Genomic DNA, 21,990 nt, shown 5'->3' with positions numbered 1-21,990 from the left:
ACCAGAGTTGTGAAAGTGCTCTTAAAAAAATGACCGACATCAGACTCCAAGTAACGCACGAAAATAAACATAAAACATGGCTTCTTGTCGATCAACAGCAAAACAGATACGAACGCGCCTGCCCGCCAACAACCCACACATGCCCGCAAAACAGGAGTTTATTTTGCCCGCCAACAACCCACCACCACTGTTGGCCGTAATTTGTTCAAAAACCTAGAATCTGCAGTAGATTCTTTTTCTTGCTAAGCATACGATTCGGCAGCCAAACTGAAGCCCTGCCAGCAAGTTGTACACCCCTAGCCGAACAGCGAACACGCGAACTGGCCCCGAAAATGTTGACTGCGCGAAAATATTTGCTGTAAACAATCCTCACACAGAACGCTCAGAGTGGAGCATCGTGAAGCTCGGTCGTTTCCCTTTACCTTGGACACCAACCATGAACAAGGTTAGCCGTACCATGTTTACAAGCAGCGTAATAACCGATACACCCATCCACCGGATTTTGCGTCACCAACGGAACGATGGTTGCTGCTCGCAAAATATAGCTTGAGTTTTTGAAAATTCAAAAAGCTACGCGTTTTCCATGTTGCATCAAAGCCCCCGGGGTCATATAACCGGCCCCTTACATACACAAAACACTCCGCTTAAAGCTCACCCCAAACCGGGGAACCGAATAGGCAAAGTTCTTCAAGATGCAATGGTCCTACAGAGGAGCGTACTACTCGGCCGGATGGTTGGGATAAGCGACTACCAGAGCCCATTAGCTGAGCTCTCTTGCTGAAGCAATGAAAATTTTACCGCACCGAAAGCTCATATACATTTCAGCGAATTATGAAACCGTGTAAACAAGAAGCATTTCCACCGCCAATCTCGGAAAATGAAGGAAGAAAAATCATTCCTCAGGGAGAGGGTCACTTAGCGGAGGTCGACACGACTCCTGTAAACGTTGGAAATTTCCACCACTAGTGAAAAATATTGTCTTAGACAAGGGAGCGCTTGGCGCACGGTATAAACTTCATGGTCAACACACCGAACTGATCATTGATATGGCGGAAAGTTTGCCGAATCTCTTTACCGTACTTCCTGGGGAGCAAATCTTTCTTTCTTTTCGGTATCTTTTTTTCTATTGTTCTTTCATTTCCTAGCGAAACTCGCTTACATCCGACCATGCCAGGCCATACGTGCAGCACTGGAAGCGACGAGAATAAAAGACGATGACAGTCGCGAAAAGTCGGTGTGTTGGTACCTCTGCTTAGGAGTAGCCTTGTAACGATAACGTACACTTGCTGACAAAGTTTGTTTATTTTTATTGAACTACTTAGCAGCGACTTTTTGGACAGTTTTGAGATTCATCCGAAGTTTGCGGCTAAAGATCCGTTCCACGTTCTTGCGGGGCGGATTTGTCGGATACAAGCTTTTACGTCGACCGGTCTCTGAAGCGAATTAAAATCACCATCTCCTATCCCTGCCCTCACTTTGTGTTAGTGCCGGTGTTTTTGGGATTTTTTTTTTTGGTTTACTTTGCTCGTTGGCTCCTTTCTTGTTGGCTGCCATTTTCGTGTGGTAAAAGTTAAACGTCGTGTGGTACGTCGTGTGGTAAAAGTTAAAGCTTCTGTGGGCTCAATCTATGACCCTGATGAAGAGTGATGCTAAATATTGTTGACAAGTAAGTTTACATCATTTGCTCCAAACGGCAGAGAGTTATGACATAATCAAGGTTAATAATGCATAATGAAAATTGAGCAGTTTGTTTCTGCTTGCCCCGTAGGTTATGCTTCCAGCGGGCATACTGCACAGTTTACAGGCTTTCCTGGAAGCTGCAGAGAAAAAACACAAGAATGTTAAAGATGTTGTCAATCGTCGGTAAATTTCCACTAAACATAATTAGTTTTGAAGAAGCTGTTTATTTTTTTATTGTTGAATAATGTGATAAACTTGTGATAAAACCAGCTACCATTGGAAAAGAATGGCATCATGGCACCTGTAAGATCGTGTTTTTCGTTTCGAAGAATTGCCATATAATTTCTTCCAGCATTTAATACTGGTGATGAATTAAACTACCCTGTAATGTTTTTACTTTCATTTATCTCAGTGATTTTTTTAGCTGTGATAATTTTTTTTTTTTTTTTGTAAAGCCACTTTCACCAGTTTTTCGTAGTTTTATCGAAAGAAAATGTCTCAAAACAGTCAACTTAACAAAACCATTTTCTTCTACGGGTTGATTTATGCTGTTTTTCACAAGTATTGACACATTTACTCGATCGTCCTATTAATCCGCAATGGGTTTTCCCAGTGTCTCAAACGAAACGGTAGAATCTACCAGCATTCTAAATTTATCGCTCAAAGTTTCTAGTATCAAAGCTTTTTTCTGGTTAAAAGTTCCCTGAAGTCTGAACTCCACCTTTTTGAGGCGGATTGTTTTTTCTTCGATGCGGAAAAAAACGGTAGCTACCAATCGAAATCGAGCAACACTTACCACCGCATCTGGACAGTGGGTGTTATTTCATCCCTAAACAAAAACGATCGTCCCATAAGTTAGAGGTACAGTGCGAAAGTCTTTCCATTTATTTACGACAAACCCTGAGGATGAAAACATCGTTTCACCCGAAACCATAAAGCGAGCATTGGGAGTGTTGAAAGTTTTCAACTTTTCGAGTGGAGTTTTCAATCTGACTGTGAGGCATAGCAAAAAAAAATACCCCAAAACAAGGTTAGCACTAACAAAAGGTAAACATACAAAAAACAAGCTAAATAAGATGCGCTTGAGAAAGATAAAGAGCTTGAGATAGTGCAGATAAATGTTGAGGGAGACAAAAAGACAGCAAGATACCTATTGAGAGTAGTGTGAGATTCTTTTCATTTCATCAATCTTTTCTTGTGACAAGCCTGAATAAAATACTTCAAAATAATTTAAAAGCGAATTAGAATTAATACTTCCCGCAAGCTCCCCTGTAATCAAATTTTCCTTCTGTAATTTCCCTTAAAACTTTGTAGAAAATGAACAAACTACTTGTGCCGTAAGCACCGAGCACTACATACACTTGGCTCCATTCATCAATCCTCCAATTCCTAAACAAAATACGAGACGAACAATCACAGACGAGCAAATGAGGCCCCCGAGAATTTTCCCAAAGCTCGCTAAAGTTTTCCTTCCACAGCACACATTGGTTACAACCAGCTAGAGCCATTAGGCGAGCACGTTCGGTGTTCTGTTCCGTACCTTGCCACAAACCGCATGAGTATATTTAAGTTCGGAAGTACAGCAAGTAGAAGATAAAAATAACAAAATCATCAACAAAAAACAAACACACTCACACGAGCTTCAGTCCCAAAACGCCCACCCGATCCCATTATAATTATCCGGGCTGGGAGTTGAAAAGGTGAATAAAGTTGTCCCTTTATAAGTACCGCGCTCGAGTGTGCTGAGCCGACCATGCGAGTGTAACCATACTTGATCGTCCATCGATACACGGTCGCACGCAAGGCGAACCGATGGGTAAGAAATGGACACGGCCCACTACCTTCATCTTACTGTCAAACGAATCCAAACCCGATGCGGGACGAGAGCAAAAGAAAAAAACCGCTCCTAAAGCATGCAATTTTATTCTCCGACCAACGTTCACTCCAGCACACATACATTCATTCAATATCCCACGGTCCATGGTTTCAAAGGACCCAGTGTACCCAGTGTTGTGCTTAATCTCGTACCGAATCTTTATCCGCCGTTACGCTGCCTGCTTTCAGCACTTTGGACAGAGATTTTCCTTTTTTTTTGCTTTCCTTGCGTCGTGTACTTCTTCATTCTTGCGTCGGAAACGTATTTTCACCTTCCTGTCATTATTCCCGTCCAGTTGCTAACGGACGCCCAACCCCAGCTCCGTCCGTTTCGATGGTACTGACAACTCGGTGCAACCGAAAAAAAACCAAAACCCGAAAAGAGACAGAAACAACAACCGAAGAAAAAAAACAGTTCGCCTGGGCGGAAACAACAAACTTTGAGTTTAAGAAGTTCTTGGCCCTGCACAAGAAACTACACTGCAAGCCGAGATGGTGCAAAAAATGTATATATCACAACGTCGATGCCTTTTAAGTCCGGCACAAGAGGCAACTCGAGTAAGAAGCTGTCAACTTCATTGCACCCGACAATGGTACCGCAGCTTGGCGCGTAATGTGTGTGTGTTTTTTTTTCACATTTATTATACACTTTGCTTTTTTCTCCCTCAATACCATCGTGTGCCATGGTGAAAGGTAGAAGACACTCGTCCTTGCCAGTTTTTCCTTGCCAAACTTTGTGGATTAATATTTTTTATGCTTTTCTTTTATTGTTGCTTTTTTGTTGCTGCATACTTTGCTATTTTCTTTTATTTCTGTATGTTTTTATAATTCAATTATTTTCTTTTCATTCTTTGGTGTGCATTCTTTTGTCCATCAGACTACATTTAGCCAAATTTTCTTCATATAGTTGTACCGTATTCAAAAATCTTGTCCCAAATGCAATACCAGCCTAACAGTTTATTCAAATTCGTATTTCAAAAGTACAAAACCACATATTAGCAAAACGGAGCTCTCATCGTTCTAAACATTCCCGTTCGAGAAATTCCTTCCACCTAGTCCTAGCTCAACTATTCCGGACACTCATCTGCAGGGATAATTGTTTGGACCGAAAACAGTCAAACAGTTTTCCACATTCCACAAAGTTTTGCTTATAATTTACTGACGTGTGGCCCGGTGCAGTCAATTTGTGGTTCGTTTCCCGCAAACCTAACCGCACTGCTCATCGATGGGGTCAGTCAGCACCGTGCGCGTACCGTTCGTTCCGTTTTGTCGAGCGCATATGTTGCTGGCGTGTATAGCGTGTCGGTAACCCATCTCAAACCCCAAACTGAACCCCTGATTCTGAACCCAGTTCTACGGTGTTGTTTGTAAGAACGAAAAAGGACGGCAAAATAAAACGTTTGCACAAACTGACAGCTTTTGTGGTAATGGACTGGGACGGCGACTGTTTTGGCTGGCATGATTTAATTTATTAATTAATTAAGCAATCATTTGACGTGCAGGTAACGGTGGGAATATGTGACCCTTACCCCCACACCAACCCCCCTCATTGTTTTGAGATGGGCAAATGGGAGATATCTAAACATCGTATCGGTATAAATATTACAATTCAGCGAATCAGGCTGTGTGTACATATATATGTGTATAAGAGCAATGATTGGGAATGAGTAGATGGGGAAAATAATTTAATAACAACTCAATCAGCGAGAAGATTTGAATTATATTTAGTGTCAATTTGGGGGCACCTATCCATGCACATTATGACTTCGTCGGTAATCAAACTCCTCCTGTTGAACCATACACACGTAGCAGGATAAAACATTCTTACCTCCCAAACGATCATCTATACAAAAAAAGGAACCAGACGAATGGCGAAAGTCAGTTCGAAGTTATGTCCCTAAAGCCACAAATTTACTCCCCCACGCGACAGAAATAACACAGCATGCAATAATCATGTAGCACGTTGCTGTTGCAGCTGCTGCCCCGGTGGAAACGTGCAATCACGAATCACGAGTACCAGGGAGTTCGGCTTTACTGCCCCGCATTTCGTGCGGTACGCGACGGAAGCGCAACAACTTTTCTACTTTCGGTTAAAATTGTGTCACGCAGTTGTGGTACTAAAGAGGAAACAACAGTCCTGATCAGAGATTGCGATAACTAGCTGCACGTGCAGGGTGCACACTTGCGGAGCAAGCGTGCTTTAGTTTGGGAAATTTGGTTGATTTGTATTGAGTTCAAAATAGTTTCCAATTTGTTCAGTTACACAAAATCATAAGGATCATCATCATCATTATATTCAAATATCAGCTTAAATCAAATCAAAATGAACTTTATATGCACAAACCCAATCCTTCATTAAAAAGCATAGCTAATGTTCAAACAAGCTTATTTTAACAAAGAATTTCATTGAAACAACATTGTACCAAGAACATATATATCCTTTTTTCATGGTAGTTTGACCTTTAGAGGTGTAAGATGATCATTTCTGGCAAACTCAGCTTAATTAAACCTTGGTCGGTTAGCCAATCATATTTGCAAACCGTTCGTTAGAAGTTTGCTTTTCATTTCGTACAACGGTACAATACGGTAACCAATACTTCAACCCATCAGCATAAGCAAAACAAACAAGAAAACTGCTATTTTATGTAATCTAAAAATTCCCACAAAAAGCCTTTAGCTGCGCAAAACAGGTAAAACCTCTGCCTTTGTTGACCTTCGTTCCATCCTGCTAATATTGATGAAAATTCAAATGAAGCTATCGATCTTTCTGGTCCTTTCCGGAGCACTAACGAATCATTGCTTTCGTTATTGACTTTCTCCAGTTCTCGAGACGAAGAACAAGCATAGTACGGCACACTGAATGACACACGAAATATCGACACAACCTCACGCCGAGCAAACGTACGAGCCATCGACCGTAGCAGCAAACGTACCAAAAACCGCAACCACTGCACGTTCATCTCAGCTCATTTATTCTGCGGTTCCAACAAAGACACATGAAATTGGCACCCGTTCGCTTGGCGCTCTCTTGTGAATCGAAATTTTTCACCACGTTTAATGCAACGTACGATTTGACTGCCAGCTGCTGGAAACTCCCCGTACGATCTCCGCAAGCACCCAAAAAGGAAAACCCGTGCGCCAATGCAGTGGAATATTTGCATAAACGAACACTGCTGCCGTTAAAATGGCACGTATATGTGAAACGAAATGATTATGCAAAAGCTATAGCGAAATCGTTCTACAACAAAAAACGGGCGTCTTCTCGGTCAGAATTGAACCCGTGTGTATAAGCGTGTTAGAAACGGCTTGAGACGCGTTAGTTTGTGTCGGAAGCTTAAAATGTTCATAATTTTGGCTTGCTCAACACCCTACCGCGCTAAACTTTATGCATGATCGAGCTTCATTTAAAATGCAAATGATTGACAACCAACCAATTCCAGCGCACACAGCGTAAGGCACCGTTCAAAAGCGTTCAACAGAAAGCTTCATTACTGCTTTAACTGCCATCAAATCAAACCAAACTCCACCCAACGGCCTCCGAAACAAAGCCGTGCCAATGTTTCCAGTAGTGTAGTTGAACCATCAATCCTAAGCCCTTGTACCGTGTCACAGATCACACCACGAAGCCCGTCCAAAAGCCACCGGCAAAAGTCAAATACACGACACCGAACGAGATGGCGCACGCCAGCCGGTTTGCTGCTCTCTTGGACGACAAATCCTGCCGGATTAACAATCACACCCTGTCGAACCTTCGATGCGTTCAGCCAAGCAAAGAATCAACCGCACCTAACTCACCTCACCGCCAGGGTGGGCAACGCTGGGCCAATGAAAATTCCTAACACCGCTGGCTACGGCTATCACCCCGGTTTCTCGCCTTCGCTCTGTCAGTCACCGGAAAATCGCACCCAGTACGACCGCTAGGCACCGTGACGCGCGAAACGTGTCAATGGTTCAATGGCCCAACGGTTCAACATTCGGGCTGCTGGCCCAGCTCTCCGGGCGCTTCGGTCCCCGAGCGGCATTAACCCGGTGGGGAAAGTTTTACAATCGTCATAATCATTTCACTTGTCAGATAACCTCCGGCACCGACATCCACAGAATGGATGAGTAAGGTGGTGGCGAAGAAGGCCAGGAAAAAAAAGGACTCGAAATACACTGAAAAGCAGCGAGACACACACTCTTCCAGCACGGACAAATGAAGTAAGCATTAGTTCAGCTTGCTTGTTGTATTCAGATTGAAAATGGCTTCACCATTTTAGTTTTTTCGAAGAGACATGTTCATGAACAAGAAATTTTAGTTGTAAAATGTGACTATCTTTCTTATTAGTTTACATTATTTTGCGATAAAACTACATCTAAAATTATGATACAGGTACAAATAATAAAGTAATTTAACCATTTATATATAAATACCTTATTAGAAATGACTTCTCTCTGTCTGTATCTCCCTCTCTAACAAAGAGCAATAATGAGCGACATAATTATTATGTACATTAGCATCTCTTCGGCTTTTACAGCATCAACTTAAGCCTGCTGCTTCACATATGCTTCTGTTGAGCGTCCCATACCGACGATATCTGTACCTTCATCACATCGCATTAATCCTTTGCCCCAAACCCTCACAATCATCTCCTTGCTTCTTCGCATAAAACCACCAGACGCTCTGAATCTGAAACACCCTCCCCTGTACGGTGTGCGGTTTTTATGACCTTTTCCTATAGGTAACCTTCCTCTGCTCCCCCATCACCCTCCCAGCATCCACCCTTCTTGAACGGCAAGCTTAACGTAACAAGCCCGTACAAAAAGTTTAAAGGTTAGTTAAGTTGCCCCTAAAACACCGTTCGATGGGACTGAACTCGTTAGATTGGGTCAATTTCCTCAAGCAGCCGGGTTGCGGTAAAACAACCCTAACAACAATAACAGCAACAACAGTGTCAACTTTTCTGTCTCACTGTTTCCGAGTGTCAAGCACTTGAACGCGCTCGTTATGGACTGCGGAAAATTCGACGGTTGTGTTGATGTTGTGGAGTTCCGTTTTGTTGTGTGTGTGTTTTTTTTTTTCTCTCAATAGACATTTTCACTACCGCATGATACTGCAGCACCATTCGGAGCTGTGTTAATCCCGGATACCGCGAAAAAAAAGGGAATGTAGAAAGGTTATATTTTATGGCTCGTTTCATTGCGTCATGCGGTGGATGTGCGAGCCAGCATCATTATACTAGCTCGAACGCACCCGACGCATGACAGTGAAGACGGCTAACCGGTCGATAGACGACAGCAGTAACTCAGATGGCGTCAGACCCGGCGTTGATTAAAGCTAACGGTTTGGAAGCAAGCCGCCGCTTTTTCTTCTACAATCACAGACGACAGATAATTATTCTAATGGGTGGCTTTCGCTTTTATCCAGCCTGTGGTGTAATTGGAGAGGTTAACAGGCAAAGATTAAGAATACGGGAGTATGCAATTAAAAACAGTAAAAGAAGCAACACCAATGTCTCAAGGTAAAACAGCGTACGAGATCACAAAAGTTGTGCGGATGCTTCTTCATTAAACATCATTTACTATAAGATAAAATGTTAAATATACTTCTGCGAAGAACGGCTCGAAACTCATTCTTCAATACAACCTTTCACACAAACAAATGATGGAATGGGAATATTTTACTGAATGTCATCTATTCATTTTCCTTTAAATCATTCCCATAATATTTTTATTATAATTCCTTTAGTTAAAAAGGAGTAAAAAGGAATAGAAAGTTTCTTCCTTCGTGGAACATTTTTCTACATTCCGTTTTGTTTCAACGTAAAAACTATAAGCATTCCCAATTATGATATGAATACAAAGTTTAGCCCACGCACCTCAAACCGCTCAACTACCCGCAACGCAACACTAATGAGCTCTGTTAAGCTTTCGCTTCTTAACCTCTGAGGATAAAATTAAATTAATATACTTCTCATAGTGCTGCCACGTACAGCTTGCGTTGGGAGGAGCATGATACAAATTTCACGCTCACCGCAGCCCGTGCATTCAACAAAAACTCAGGCAAAAAAAATCAACGTGTCGTTCACCCGTCCCGGTGCGGAAAGATTCATCATGCCTGCATTATTGCGTAATTTTTTTTGCACATTTTTACGGTGAATGTGCGGAAAAGGGATAGTGAATGATAAATAGTCCTGGCAAAACTGCTAAACATCAACCCAACAAGCCAGCTCACCAGCGTGAAGTGCCATTGCATATAACTGATTAGCCACACATGCCTCTAGGTATCGTAGCTATTTCCAAGTTGGAGCGCGATGCGTTAAACGTATTTCGACATAATTAGTGACTAAGTTTTCAATTATGGTTATGCTGAAGTAAAACTGTCCAATATAGTTTAAAAGTAGTGTATTTTTTTAGGTATCCTGTCAGAGTAATAAGTAATTTAATATTATCATACTAAACAAATTGACGCATGTTATAAGAGACTTGTTCAATATGCACTACACTTTGTGTTGATAATTTGAGCCCTCTGCGAAACAATATATAATGTGCGTTTATCATACGTGTTTCGAACCAACAAGAGCAATGTTTTATTTGATCTAAACCACTCATTTAGATTTTCCAGTTAATGAATTGCTAAATGCTTGTTATGTCTTTCTACAATGCCGCTTCGCAAGGTTCACCATGTTTACATTCCATTTTTGTGTAGTAATGCTAAATCAGGGCTTCACTTTTCCTTTTATCTACCCGGGCAAGCAATACAATTATTTTTTATTAACCGTTATACAATTAGCTTTATATGTCTGTTTTGTTTTTCCTCGCAATACCCTTCAACATGTTTATTATTTGCCATTAATTTTTTTACCTTTTTTTACAATTGTAATTGTGTATGAAAAACCACATTAAATGTAATCATATTGTATTTCGCAATGAAAGTCTCAGAATTTTCACGTGAAAGAAGATAACAACATGCATTGGATTAGTTTGAAGTAAAAACTATGAAACCATTCATGTGCAGATCAGGTTGCCATACATTTTCTGAATTTCACAAAACTTTACCGGAATAATTGCATTTATCCAAAAAATTCTACTTTTGTACTTCACGCATAAGCTAACAATAAATTACACATTACAACAAGCATTTGTAAATCGAAAGCATACTCTCGTCTTTTACAGTAGCAGTGATAAATACGCTGCTGTTGCTAGCCTTAAATGTAAAATAAATATTCGTTTGATCGGAAAGAAATTTATTTTCGCTTCAATTTTAAAGAGTTTTGCAACCAGCCTCCTCCAGAAACCTATTAGCATATCAAAGCAAATTACACTACCCGCAGGCCGCGAAGAACCGTTCGTGCAACGTTCGTGGGCCATAATAGTACTTTTGCTTTTGTTAACATATTCCATAGAAAAATCTCATTAATTTTACATTCTAACCATAACGAACCTGCTAGCATCATTCGCAGGACTTCGATTTTATAATAGCTGCTGCTACACGCAGACACATGCTGGCCGCCCGTCATCAAAAATGATTCCATTCGGACCCGGTCTACAGGCAGAACCAGAGCAGAAAAATTCGTGATTCCACCGTATTTTGCTTTTGGAACACACAGCGCACCATAGCGCACCGGATAAATATTGCGCAACAGTCAACAGCAAGAATAATTCGCTCAAAACAGAAATTATCATCAATTGACCGTAAGGCAACCGAAAAAGCGACTATAGAATTGCTGCTGCTCGATTTTTCACCTTTTTTTTGCTGCTCCCGACGAAATACCGAGGACGAGAGCTGCTTGACCTTCACCATCCACGTGCCATCCATAAGCTTAACGCTTTATTCACTCTTTAAACTTTCGTAACACTCGGGACACGTGGACACGAAGCGGAAGGGAATTCGGAGGAAGCCGAAAATATTAACAAGCAAATGTACGCCCGAAGCTTTCGCCCAGGAACGAAGGGAAAAAATATTCAAATTTGTTCGTGCCATTTGTTGGACGAGCTACTTTGCTATGTCGGGGATAGAGAAGAACACTCGTCAAGAATCTCTGCCAGCAAAAAAAAGTAGACATAAATACATCCTAACGTGCAGCACCAAAGATACTAGAATGACCACACACAAAAAAATACGTTCAACCGTCCGGTAAAATATCTAGGACAACCGGTCAGGCCAAACATTTGAGGGCAAGCTAGTGCTACGTAGTGCGGCAAATTTGGATTGCTTGACGAGTGTATGAGCCGGAATTAAACAACAAAATGGAAAGAAAAAACTGCTGACCCAATACAGGCAACAAAGTGAAAAAAACGACAAGACACAAACTAGCTGCCGAGTGGAATAAGTAATCATTATTATTTTATCCAAAACCTTGGTCTGCCCTCTGCTTCCAGCGTCAATTCCGTTCCATCAAGCTGGACTAAGCAATGAAACAAAACAGCAATGAAACTTTTCTCGTTTAGCATAGCAAGCGGAAAGTTCTTGTCCCGTGCCCTTTGCAACGCATTTGGCCCCAAAAATTAGGCCCCCGCTCCCCTACGGGGAAACCGAAAAGTTGGATAAGCTACTCGTTTTTACATTTTTCATCGGCGGCAACAACCAACCAAAAAATGTTGATGATGGTATGGTAAGCGAAATATTTTCCTGTTTTTTGATTGATGCCCAGACATTCGTTCAGCATAACCTAGAAGTTCCGGGTGGGATTGCTATTTGCCGACCGGTAAAATGGAACACGAGCAGCGCAAGAGAATCCACCTAACCGTTTTGCATCACGCACGCAAGTCTATGGATTCCAAGGGCTAGAAAATCCATCAATCAACACGCTCGCCGAGCTCGCAAAGTATTATGAATTTTTAAAGGTGTATTTATCGACCACAACCGGGGACGGTTTTCCACTTTCGCTCTCTTTCTCTCGGAGATGCTTCATTCTAAGCGTGCGAACGAACTCCGAGAACGCATCCATCCTTACGGGCTGGGTTGTGTTGTGTAAGCCGCAAAAGACGTAAGACGTAAGATGTAAGACGTAAAACTTAATGTGAACACGTTTACAGCGCTAGTGGGCCGTAACATTTCAAGTGGACCGCTATTTTCTCGTGCAAATCGATACCTTTTTCGCAACGATTCACTTGGTGCTTGAGCCTTTCTCATCTCAGGAAAATATTTTTTATGGGAACGCTCTTATCCCTTGTGCTTAAGCGCAAGACTAGAATAAGTAAATCGCTGTATAAAACTTTTCAAGTACGTTCTAAAACGATAAGCAAAATTATTTATCGGTTCAGCAAATTTTTTGCAATAACGTCTATTTTGATAAAGCTTCCGTCAATATTTGCACAGATGAAGCCGTACGAAGCAAACCATTGGGTAAACTTTCGATATTCGACTGACCTAAATACAGGCCCGGACATGCAATTTTCCAACAAGAGCTATGGAAAATCGTTTTTGCAGCAGTACGCCACAGCATGTTCTGGTTTGAATGCAAAAGTTAAATCAACCTCTAAACTGGTACATGCTCCATCCATTCGTCCCCTCGCCAACAACGGGTCCAGCAACAATGTCTCACCGATACGGATTTGGTAGAGGTAAGGCCGGCGAGCTCCCTTCCACGCTAGCCCTTCTGCGGGCAAACGCCAGACCGATAAGCAATCGCCATATCTTTCCGGGTGAGCAGAGATTTGTCGATTCGGCGTGCGGTCACGGCCAGCATTCGCCAGACATGAGCCGGAGGAAGTGGGAAAGCTCGTTACCATCATTATTACAACTCATTACCGAAGCCTACTCGGAAATGCTCTGCCCTCAAAGCACTAGCAGCGAGCGGTGCCTATGCATGCACAATTTCGATCACCCAAAATAGTGCACTCTAATGCCTGCACACATGCAAAAACCATGAACGCAAAAGGAAGGGACATAATGTCTGCTGGTACAAGTATTCCAGACTATGCCCATTCCCACTCGGTCAGACACAGCACCGCAGTAGCGCATTGCCTATTCATTCTTCTACATGAAGCATTAAATTTGGTTCTCTGGAAGAAAAAAAATACTCCCCACTCCAAATGTTCATCATGTACGAGGTTTGGAACGGGGCCACCCAGCTCGGTTAGCCGTTGGCAATAAACTTGCTCTGCGGGAGAATCATCCAGAGCTTCCCTCAAGGGCGGCGGGATGTGAATAAAAATATTCCCCACTGCTTGACACCTACGTACACAGACGCCACCACAGGGGCATTCGCCGGATGAATTCGCCCCTTGCCGTCTGCAGCACCGGAGTCTCGGAGATACTCGGGGAGCACACACTGTACAAGTGAATCCTAACAACTTCCGCATTGTGTCTACACGAAGCACACTCCCATCGCTGCCTGCCCCCGAAAACGAATAATCCAATTGTTTTAATCAGTAGCCTACGATCGAGTTCTCGTTTGCCAGACCGTGCTGCAAGATGACCGGCAAGAGGGCCGGCAGCTAACTTTTTCCATTGTTTCCTACACCTTCCGGTACTGCTGTATTTGCATGCTCACCGGCCCGATACTTTCAACAAGCCAACTAGCGCTACCCAAAATCTTGCCGACCGCTTATCCCCATTGTAGCGGGTGAAGACAGCACACACATAGGAAGAAGATCCGAAAAGAAGTCTCTTCCTATGAATGTAGTGCATGCATAATGGCATACCGAGGGTGATGTGCTTTTTTTTTTTTTTTTTTTGAGTTCCGTACCCTGTTACATGCGTTCGTGCGCCTACTGTCTGTGCCACTTTAATCCTGTAAAGCGTGTTCCATGCTGCGCTGACTTGTTACGGTTTCGAGGCTGGCCGAGCTTTCATTTTTCGTCCGGGTAGTTTTCTTTCCCAGAACTCTATTTTCCATTTTGCTGTTCAGTGCTCGACGAACAAGGGGAGTATGGAGCGAAAGCTTCACCGTACCCTTGGGGTGGTACCTAGAGGTTGGCCAGGAACACCCCATTACGTGCCCACCAGAAGCTCCCAGAATCACGCTCACGAGATTCATTTCAATTGGTAAGGCCCGTAGGAAAAGCGGCGAACGAAGGGTACAGCATCCGTAGAACTAGAATCACCATTTTATGGCTTCGTACTTCCATGTTTTGCTCCATGTTTGCATACCGTATTACGCACCAACTTCTTCCGTTGATTGCTTCCGTCCCCGTACAGCTGGGGTCTACGGGTTCCACCGCACAGCACAGAAGGCGCCAATGTTTGCCCTAGCCCCAGGGCGTGTGAAGAACCGTTTCGATGGGACAAAATGAAATAGACTACAAATTTACATTCTCCTAAACCGTTGCCCAAGCAAGCAAGCTCCGCACCAACAATCCACTTAATCGTACGCACGCAACGCGTACAGACCCAGACCCATAACCCAAACGCTGGTGGCCGAAAAAGAGTTGACCTTTGACAGAAAAGGGATGAAGCGGGACGGTTGGGTGGAGTCTGCCAGTGGGTTGTAAAAATTGAAATAAACCCACAACACTAACTCCCGTTCCAGTCCGGTCCGGGTGGTGGTGGTGGGACTGCACTGCAGAATAGAGACACTCTCAAGGGGGCATGTTCCGCATGGCACTGATACTGAAAGTTATGTCGCTCGATGTTCACCACGTGGTTGAAGCAACGTGGTTAGCTTCAAAAAGCAGCTCCCTCACAGACACACACACACGCAAGCTCACTGGACGGTAGTGGCATGAAATAAGGGAATATCCCTACGAACCATTTCGGACGATTCGCTTGGCACAGCAAAGGGCACGTATTGTTGAGCGCACTCGACTGCTGTGAAGCAAGCCACTTTGCATTATTACATTACGTACGCAAACGACCCGTTCAGGTCAGTTATTTTGTTTTCTTTTTTTTCTGCCAGAGGACCTTCTTTTTTGACTTTCAAAGTATCAGTTAGTGAGACAAAGCTGTCCGTGGAAAGTAGGGAAACGGGAACAGAGGAAACCACGTCTCGAAGTGGGGTGAAATAGTGCATTGAACAAGATTATAAATTTTACTCCAAAAATTCCTTCGACCCTTTCTCCTGTCCTACTCTTGCACCGCTTAACGCATGGCCAAGAACTTGAGGAATAATAATTTGCCTAAGTACGGTATTATAGATGGGAATCGTTTCAGAAATCCCTTAATAATTCATGCAGCAAATCAACTTTACCACACGGATGTGAATAATAAATTGCTGTTCATACTTTTCGGCGTTTTCCACATATCTCAATGTAAATTTTACCAAATACGGTACACCAAAGATTGCATGTAGCTGGTTAACGACAATCAGTTTTAAATCATAAAACCAAACCTCAGATCAGATCCCTCAGGATTTTTGTACCTTTATTACTGTACAGCTCGTTAGTCGAGCGTGCAACGAGTAAGGTGCAACTAATATTATACTTTCGTGTAATTCTAGTAATTTCATACTTTCTGACCCGATTTAGTAACTAATCCGATAATCTTTATCCGGTTACCCTTAGCCAAAAATAATTGTCCTAAAATCCCATTTAAAAGAAACCTACATGAATCCCATCATGTCAACCTACACAAACCATTAAGATGTCAACATTAAAATGTGATTTAAGTATAGCAAAGTCTCCATTTTTATACATCCTGATTTTTTATTAATCTTCTATAATTATTGTAAAATTAATAAAGAATTTTTATTCAAGTCTCAATGCCTCTGAAAACGTATTGTTTTGTGAATGTAAATCCCTCGAGGTGTATAATAAAGAATCACATAGAGTCCCGTGGTGAGTTATGTGAACAAAATTCTGATTGCATACTTTTAGGAGCTCCAATAGAACAAATTATACTTTTCTGGCAATTATTCTACAATGTTCGACATCCACCATTAAACGATCCTTTATCATTACACAGTTCAAGTGAAGAAAACTGGTGCCACCTTATAACATACCAATTTAACCATTACAATCAACACAAAAACTTGAAAGAAAATCAAACAGTTTCATGAAACTCTCGCTTACTGTTTTCATATTCGCCATCCTTAGCGCTGCTCGTGCCTCCAACAAACGTGGACGCTGACAATCCGCACAGGACCACCAGCACCAGAAACGCCAACGACGAACGCTTCCGCCTTCCCACCTTCCACACTGGCCTTCCGATGCCCACCGTACCGGGGCACAGTTTAATGCACATAATTACTATCTTTCGCTTTATCCACTTTTCCACCAATGGCTAATTGCTTTTCTTTTTTATTTTTCTTCTCCCTGCTTGCCTTTCGCCCACACCGAACACCTCTACCCTGTAACACAATTTTGTTGCGATGATTGAAGAACTTTTCTGCTCGCTACTCTGCCATAAGGGCACCATTCAGGGAAAGCACCACCACCAACGTGGTACATCGTTGAGATGCAGGTAACGCTAAAGAAAAAAAAATGGTTGAAACACGATAAAGAACTCGCACTGATTGCACTAGAGCACTACGGGCAACACATCACACATATGCTCGACTCACAGCAGCAGCACTTGTTTCACGTTTTGGGCACACATCGCATACTTCGGCACACACTCGAAAAGCAACCATTTTTGTGTGTCCGCGGAAGATGCTCACGAAAGCATGGCGCGAAATACGGAACGGCTGGGGTTTACGTCACTCGGTCACGAGTGAGCAACTCGAAAGGCTCAATTCACGGTCCTCCCCTTACACATACACACACACAGACATACAGGAGCAGGATTTTCGGGACCAATGGCGTTAACGTCCTTCACGCACCATGAACCGAACACGGAAACGTGCGTTGACGTGTAAATAACACCTGGTGAATTTTAGGTTTCGGGCCCTGCCACTTGCTAACTTCTTTCGCGCGTGTTTCACTACTATTTAGCGCGCGCTCGGAACTGCCGATGGACGGATCAAAGTGGGTGGCAACAAAGTTTTCTACCCTCGCGCGTACACTAACTACCGGGTGGCACCACGTGCTACAGACTTAAGCGTGGTGGATTTACCAAAGTAAGGGAGCGACTAGGGTGAATTTTCCTTTATTCTGTCCCCTGTTTCGACTTGTAGAAACTGGACCACCAAAAGGTTTCGTTTCCTTGAAGCGGACAGTGTACGTAATGATTCGACCAACTTCCAAGACGAGGGCTTCCCTGAGACGATTCGGAACCTGACGGTGGTGTTCTTGCTAGGAGAATCGAAATGATCGAACCAGCGAACCGGGTCGGGCGGCCGTTGCTGGTGGAAATTAATTAATTTATCACCCACACCGTCTCACCTACACAGCCACGGAGCCCGAGCCCGTCTTTCCCGCTAACCGACGAACGGTAGGCCGATGGTAGAAAATCCAATCAAAGAAGACTCGGAAAATCGAAAATCATTCAACGTATTCCGAAAGTCAGCCAGGAGGGTGGTACGGGTCCGCTTGGGCTTCACTGGAAAACCATACTGCTCCCCACACAGATAAGCATCAGCCGCTCAACCGTCGACCCACTCGTGCCCGATGGAACTACTTGAGGCGATTAATGGACACCGGACAATGGACAATCGTCCATTAGCAGTTGTGAACGCGCACAGAGACAGCATCCCCTTCCCTGATGTTGTGCCTGGTGTCCGTGGTGCCACGTGATAGACATCCCACGCAAGATCAATCCGGGTGGGTGTGTTGGGTGGTTTCGGTATTGGTGAGGTTGTTAGGTGGAGATATACTCTCTCTTCCTCTCTCTCTCTCTCTCTCTCTCTCTCTCTCTCTGTTTTCCTCTACGACTCCGTAGCCAGATATCACCGGTGTGAGCAATTTCACGCACGATCAATAAATCCAACTCAACTGTCACGTACGGTCGATACGTGCGTTTATATTCACTTCCTCGTTTCAATTCATCTTGCCTCTCACAAACGCGTTAAAGCACACCGCATATTGCAACTGCGCCGTACTGATTCCGGCCAGAACAGACACAACACCAGCACCAACATCCGCTTCAGAACGAATTCTACAATCAATCTTGCCTTCGGTAGGCTTCCATCACACACTCCGGTACGATTAACCCGGTATATTCGATCACCAGGCCTCTAGGACCACTGGCCGGTAACATGTCATGCTTGGCGGCAGCGAATCAAGACTACCGACCAATAACTGTCACAGAAAACGGTCGCTACTAATCAATCGGTCGCCGCTCGTGCATGGCCAGCCTGATTGTTTGGTAGCGAAACGCGTGTCACCAAAAGCCCGCACCACGAGCAGGACGGTTTTCACGAACCCGGACAAACGGCTGAACGTGACCGCGGCGGGTATGGGACGTTCCCCCCGCAACCGGACACACACTGGTACGCACTGTCGCACTGTCCGTACACGCGGATTGGTAGCGATTTTTTCATTCGAACTAAAACGACGATCCTGTCGGTATTGCGGACAAACTCTCACTGACGAACCGAACGGAACCGAGCTCGTACGAGCGGCATGGCGACAATCGCACCAGAAACCGTTGGGAACAATAAGCGCTATCAATCTCAATATGGGAGGCTGAGCAAATGATGCGATTGCGAGCAGAGCAGCTCTTCTCACGCGATGTGGCGTCGCGAGTGAGTAGTGAACAACGGATGTGACGGCTATCTCTCACTCGGTTGTTGATTTTGGAAAATAAACAAAATTAGGATTGCTCATGAAAAACATGTTTTCTACCATACAGAAGGTCCTCCGAGAAGAAAACGGAACAGATGATGATGAAAATAGTGAAAAAGTGAGCCCCATGGATCTCACAGCATCCTTGTGCCCCGATGCACAGCTCACGCTTCCAGTGAGTTATCGAAGCGGCACTCACGCCTTAAAGTTCGCTGGTCACTCATTTTCCTTCATGGTTTGCAACAAACCGTGCTAACAGCACATGTAGCAGCAACATTACTTCGCGAACAAAAACGTCTCGTCAACACACTTTTGCTTGTCTAGCTACTGTTCTATTCTACCCGTTCTACCCATCACCTTTAAATGATACAGAGGATTCCCGTTAAGCCACAACATCGTTGCGTCCCGTACGTCGCTCCAGCACAATTCCAGCGTTGGGCGCCAGCTTAAACAACCGCACATTGATCCACGTCCCGGAAGTCGGCTTCACCTGCAGCGAACTAGCGACCACCTTCAGCCAACGCTCTCCCGTGCCCGGAAACACCTTATCCAGCGGAAGCTCCACCGGCTCAGCTCCGAAGTTCAACGCCACCACCGCATAGCCCACCCTCGGTACGGACCGCTTGTACAGCACCAAGTTCGTACCAACGAGCTGCAAATTAAAGTCACCCTCCGCCAGCAGTCGTCGCTTCCGGTAGTCGGTCAGCTCCATGAACGTGCGGAGATGGCTGCGCGGTGCCACCAGCTGGGCGGCCACATTCAACTCTTCGTACCCTTCCGCCACCGGTAGCCAGGTGCGTGATGCATTGGAAAAACCAGCGTTCGTACTATTGTTCCACTGGAACGGAGTGCGAACCGGATCGCGCGAGTACAGCGTGTAGGTGTCCGGATCCGCATTACAACCCGCCGGGTCGATCGTGTCTTCCCACGAGATCCAACGATCCTTCATAGCTATCTCCTCACCGTAGTACGTCACCGCTATGCCCGGCAGAGTCTGAAGTGCGATATTGTACAGATCAGCCCGTTCGACACCGAGTCGGGTCGCAATACGACTGTTGTCATGATTTCCCAGCACCCAGTTCGCGATGGCACCGGGCGGCATTGCTCGGACCCAACTCTGGACCGCATTAACGAAATCGCTGCCCGTACTGTTCACTGTCAGCTGCGTAATGAGCTGGAAGTTGAACGGTATCTGAGCACCAGGCGCTGCCGGTGTTCCGTAGAAACGGGTCGTGTTCTCCAGTGCCGTATATGCTTCAGTCAGAATGATGCGCGTAACGTTGTCCCGTGCCGTATACTCATCCACCACCGCACGCCACTGATGCACCATATCGTACGTTTCCGGCTGATCCTTCGTTTCCGTGTGCGTCAGATAGGCCGGATTGTTCGGATCGTCCGAAACCAGTCCCGACAGCGGTTCGTCCCGGTAACGGCCATCCACTTCCTCACTTTCGTACAGATACGGTAACGCATCGATACGGAACCCAGCGATACCCTTGTTCAGCCAGAAACGCATCACATTCTTCATCTCTTCCACCAGCGCTGGATTGCGATAGTTCAGGTCCGGCTGCTTCTTCTGGAACTGGTGCAGATAGTACTGCTGGCGCTTGTCGCTCCACTGCCAGGCACTGCCCCGGAACACACTGATCCAGTTGGACGGTGGATGCCGTGTACCGTTCGCATCCAGCACACCCGAATGCCAGATGTAGTAGTCCCGGTACGGTTCAACGCTTTCCTCCGACAGGCGGAAGTGTTCGTGCTCGTCACTCGAATGATTCGGCACAAAGTCCAAAATTAGCTTCAGTCCTATCGAAGCGCATTTGGCCGCCAGCTCCTCAAAGTCCTCCATCGTACCGTACTCTTCCTGGATGGCGTAAAAATCGGAGATGTCGTACCCGAAATCGTTCATCGGAGACTTGAAGATGGGTGACAGCCAAACGCCATCGATCCCGATCACTTTCAGATAGTCGATCATTTGCGTAATACCTAATGGACGATCAACACGATGATAGGTGCAATGGTAGAGAAAATTCAAACACCAACTTACCCTTCAGATCACCAATTCCATCACCATCCGAGTCCTTAAACGATCGTGGATAGATCTGATAGAAATTGCCACGTTCCCACCAATCAAACTTGGCCGCCTTGGGAGGAGGACCTTTTGGCGGAGGTCTCGGATCCACTGCTTGGCTGGTGTGGCCTACAGCCAGTAACAGAGCTAAAATACCTATTACATACATTTTGTTACAGCAAAATGCTGATCCTTACCGGTACGCACCCTGCTTTTATATGACCGTTTAGAGGCATATTTACAATTGTAACCCATTTGGAAAACTGTTTACCACGAAGAATAATCATTGCTAAACAGCAGTGCGCGCTTTCTCCCCTTTTCGTGTGCAAAGGCACCACAAACGGGTGTCTAATCCGCGTTACCCATTACAAACACAAGCAATCTCATTTGCATGCATTAACGTTTAACGGAATTTTGAAACCTCAAATGCACCACAACTGCCCAACAATGGAATGCATTTCGCGTGCGCTTTGTTTAGTTTTTGCCACCCACCACCGACGTGGCGCCGCCCATCCAGCTGTTCAAATACATTGTCCCGTGTTTCCCGAAAGGGCGGTGGGTTGATCGATTCTGTTTACCAGTGGCTTACTAACATCATCAATTCCTATTCATGCGCTCTCGTTAACCGCATCGACGGGCAAGCTGTACGCGATTGAGGTTGAAAAATGCCCCTCTTTGTACGACATTGACGCGGTTCGGTTGAGATTAATTGAACGATCTGTTTATTTTATTGATACGCAGCCGGTCACTCGGTCAGCGATAGATTACTCCTGTTGACCTACACAAACTCACACACACACGCTAAACGCTTGTCCTGATCGGGGTGATGTGTGGGTACA

The 21,990-nt window shown here is 44.6% G+C and overlaps 2 protein-coding genes across 7 annotated transcripts in view; both read right to left on the bottom strand.

Annotated features, from left to right (window-relative positions):
• Nucleotides 1-19,251, bottom strand: part of LOC118504344 (nephrin-like) — a 140,293-nt gene extending 121,042 nt beyond the window's left edge. For 4 of the 6 annotated variants that reach the window (XM_036038705.1, XM_036038709.1, XM_036038708.1 and 1 more), the window contains exons 1-2: nucleotides 18,719-19,251; nucleotides 16,489-16,885 (exon numbers count right to left, since the gene is read on the bottom strand). In XM_036038705.1, coding sequence (XP_035894598.1) covers nucleotides 16,489-16,660 — 172 coding nt within the window. In that variant the 5' untranslated portion in view covers nucleotides 16,661-16,885; nucleotides 18,719-19,251. Of the gene's footprint in view, nucleotides 1-16,488; nucleotides 16,886-16,979; nucleotides 18,454-18,693 lie in introns of those variants that run through there. The other 2 variants (XM_036038706.1, XM_036038707.1) reach the window with 2 other exon arrangements.
• Nucleotides 19,252-19,390: 139 nt separating this feature from the next.
• LOC118504346 (probable maltase) lies at nucleotides 19,391-21,348 on the bottom strand. Its single transcript, XM_036038713.1, has 2 exons — nucleotides 21,128-21,348; nucleotides 19,391-21,066 (listed from the first exon to the last, which is right to left on the bottom strand). Exons 1-2 carry the CDS (start codon nucleotides 21,318-21,320, stop codon nucleotides 19,463-19,465), a joined length of 1,797 nt encoding a protein of 598 aa, XP_035894606.1. The 5' UTR covers nucleotides 21,321-21,348; the 3' UTR covers nucleotides 19,391-19,462.
• Nucleotides 21,349-21,990: the final 642 nt, after the last annotated feature.

Source organism: Anopheles stephensi, chromosome 2, assembly GCF_013141755.1.
Source record: "Anopheles stephensi strain Indian chromosome 2, UCI_ANSTEP_V1.0, whole genome shotgun sequence".
NCBI lineage: Eukaryota > Metazoa > Arthropoda > Insecta > Diptera > Culicidae > Anopheles > Anopheles stephensi.
The sequence above is the reverse complement of the archived record's forward strand: the minus strand, read 5'-3'. Positions and strand labels throughout refer to the sequence as shown.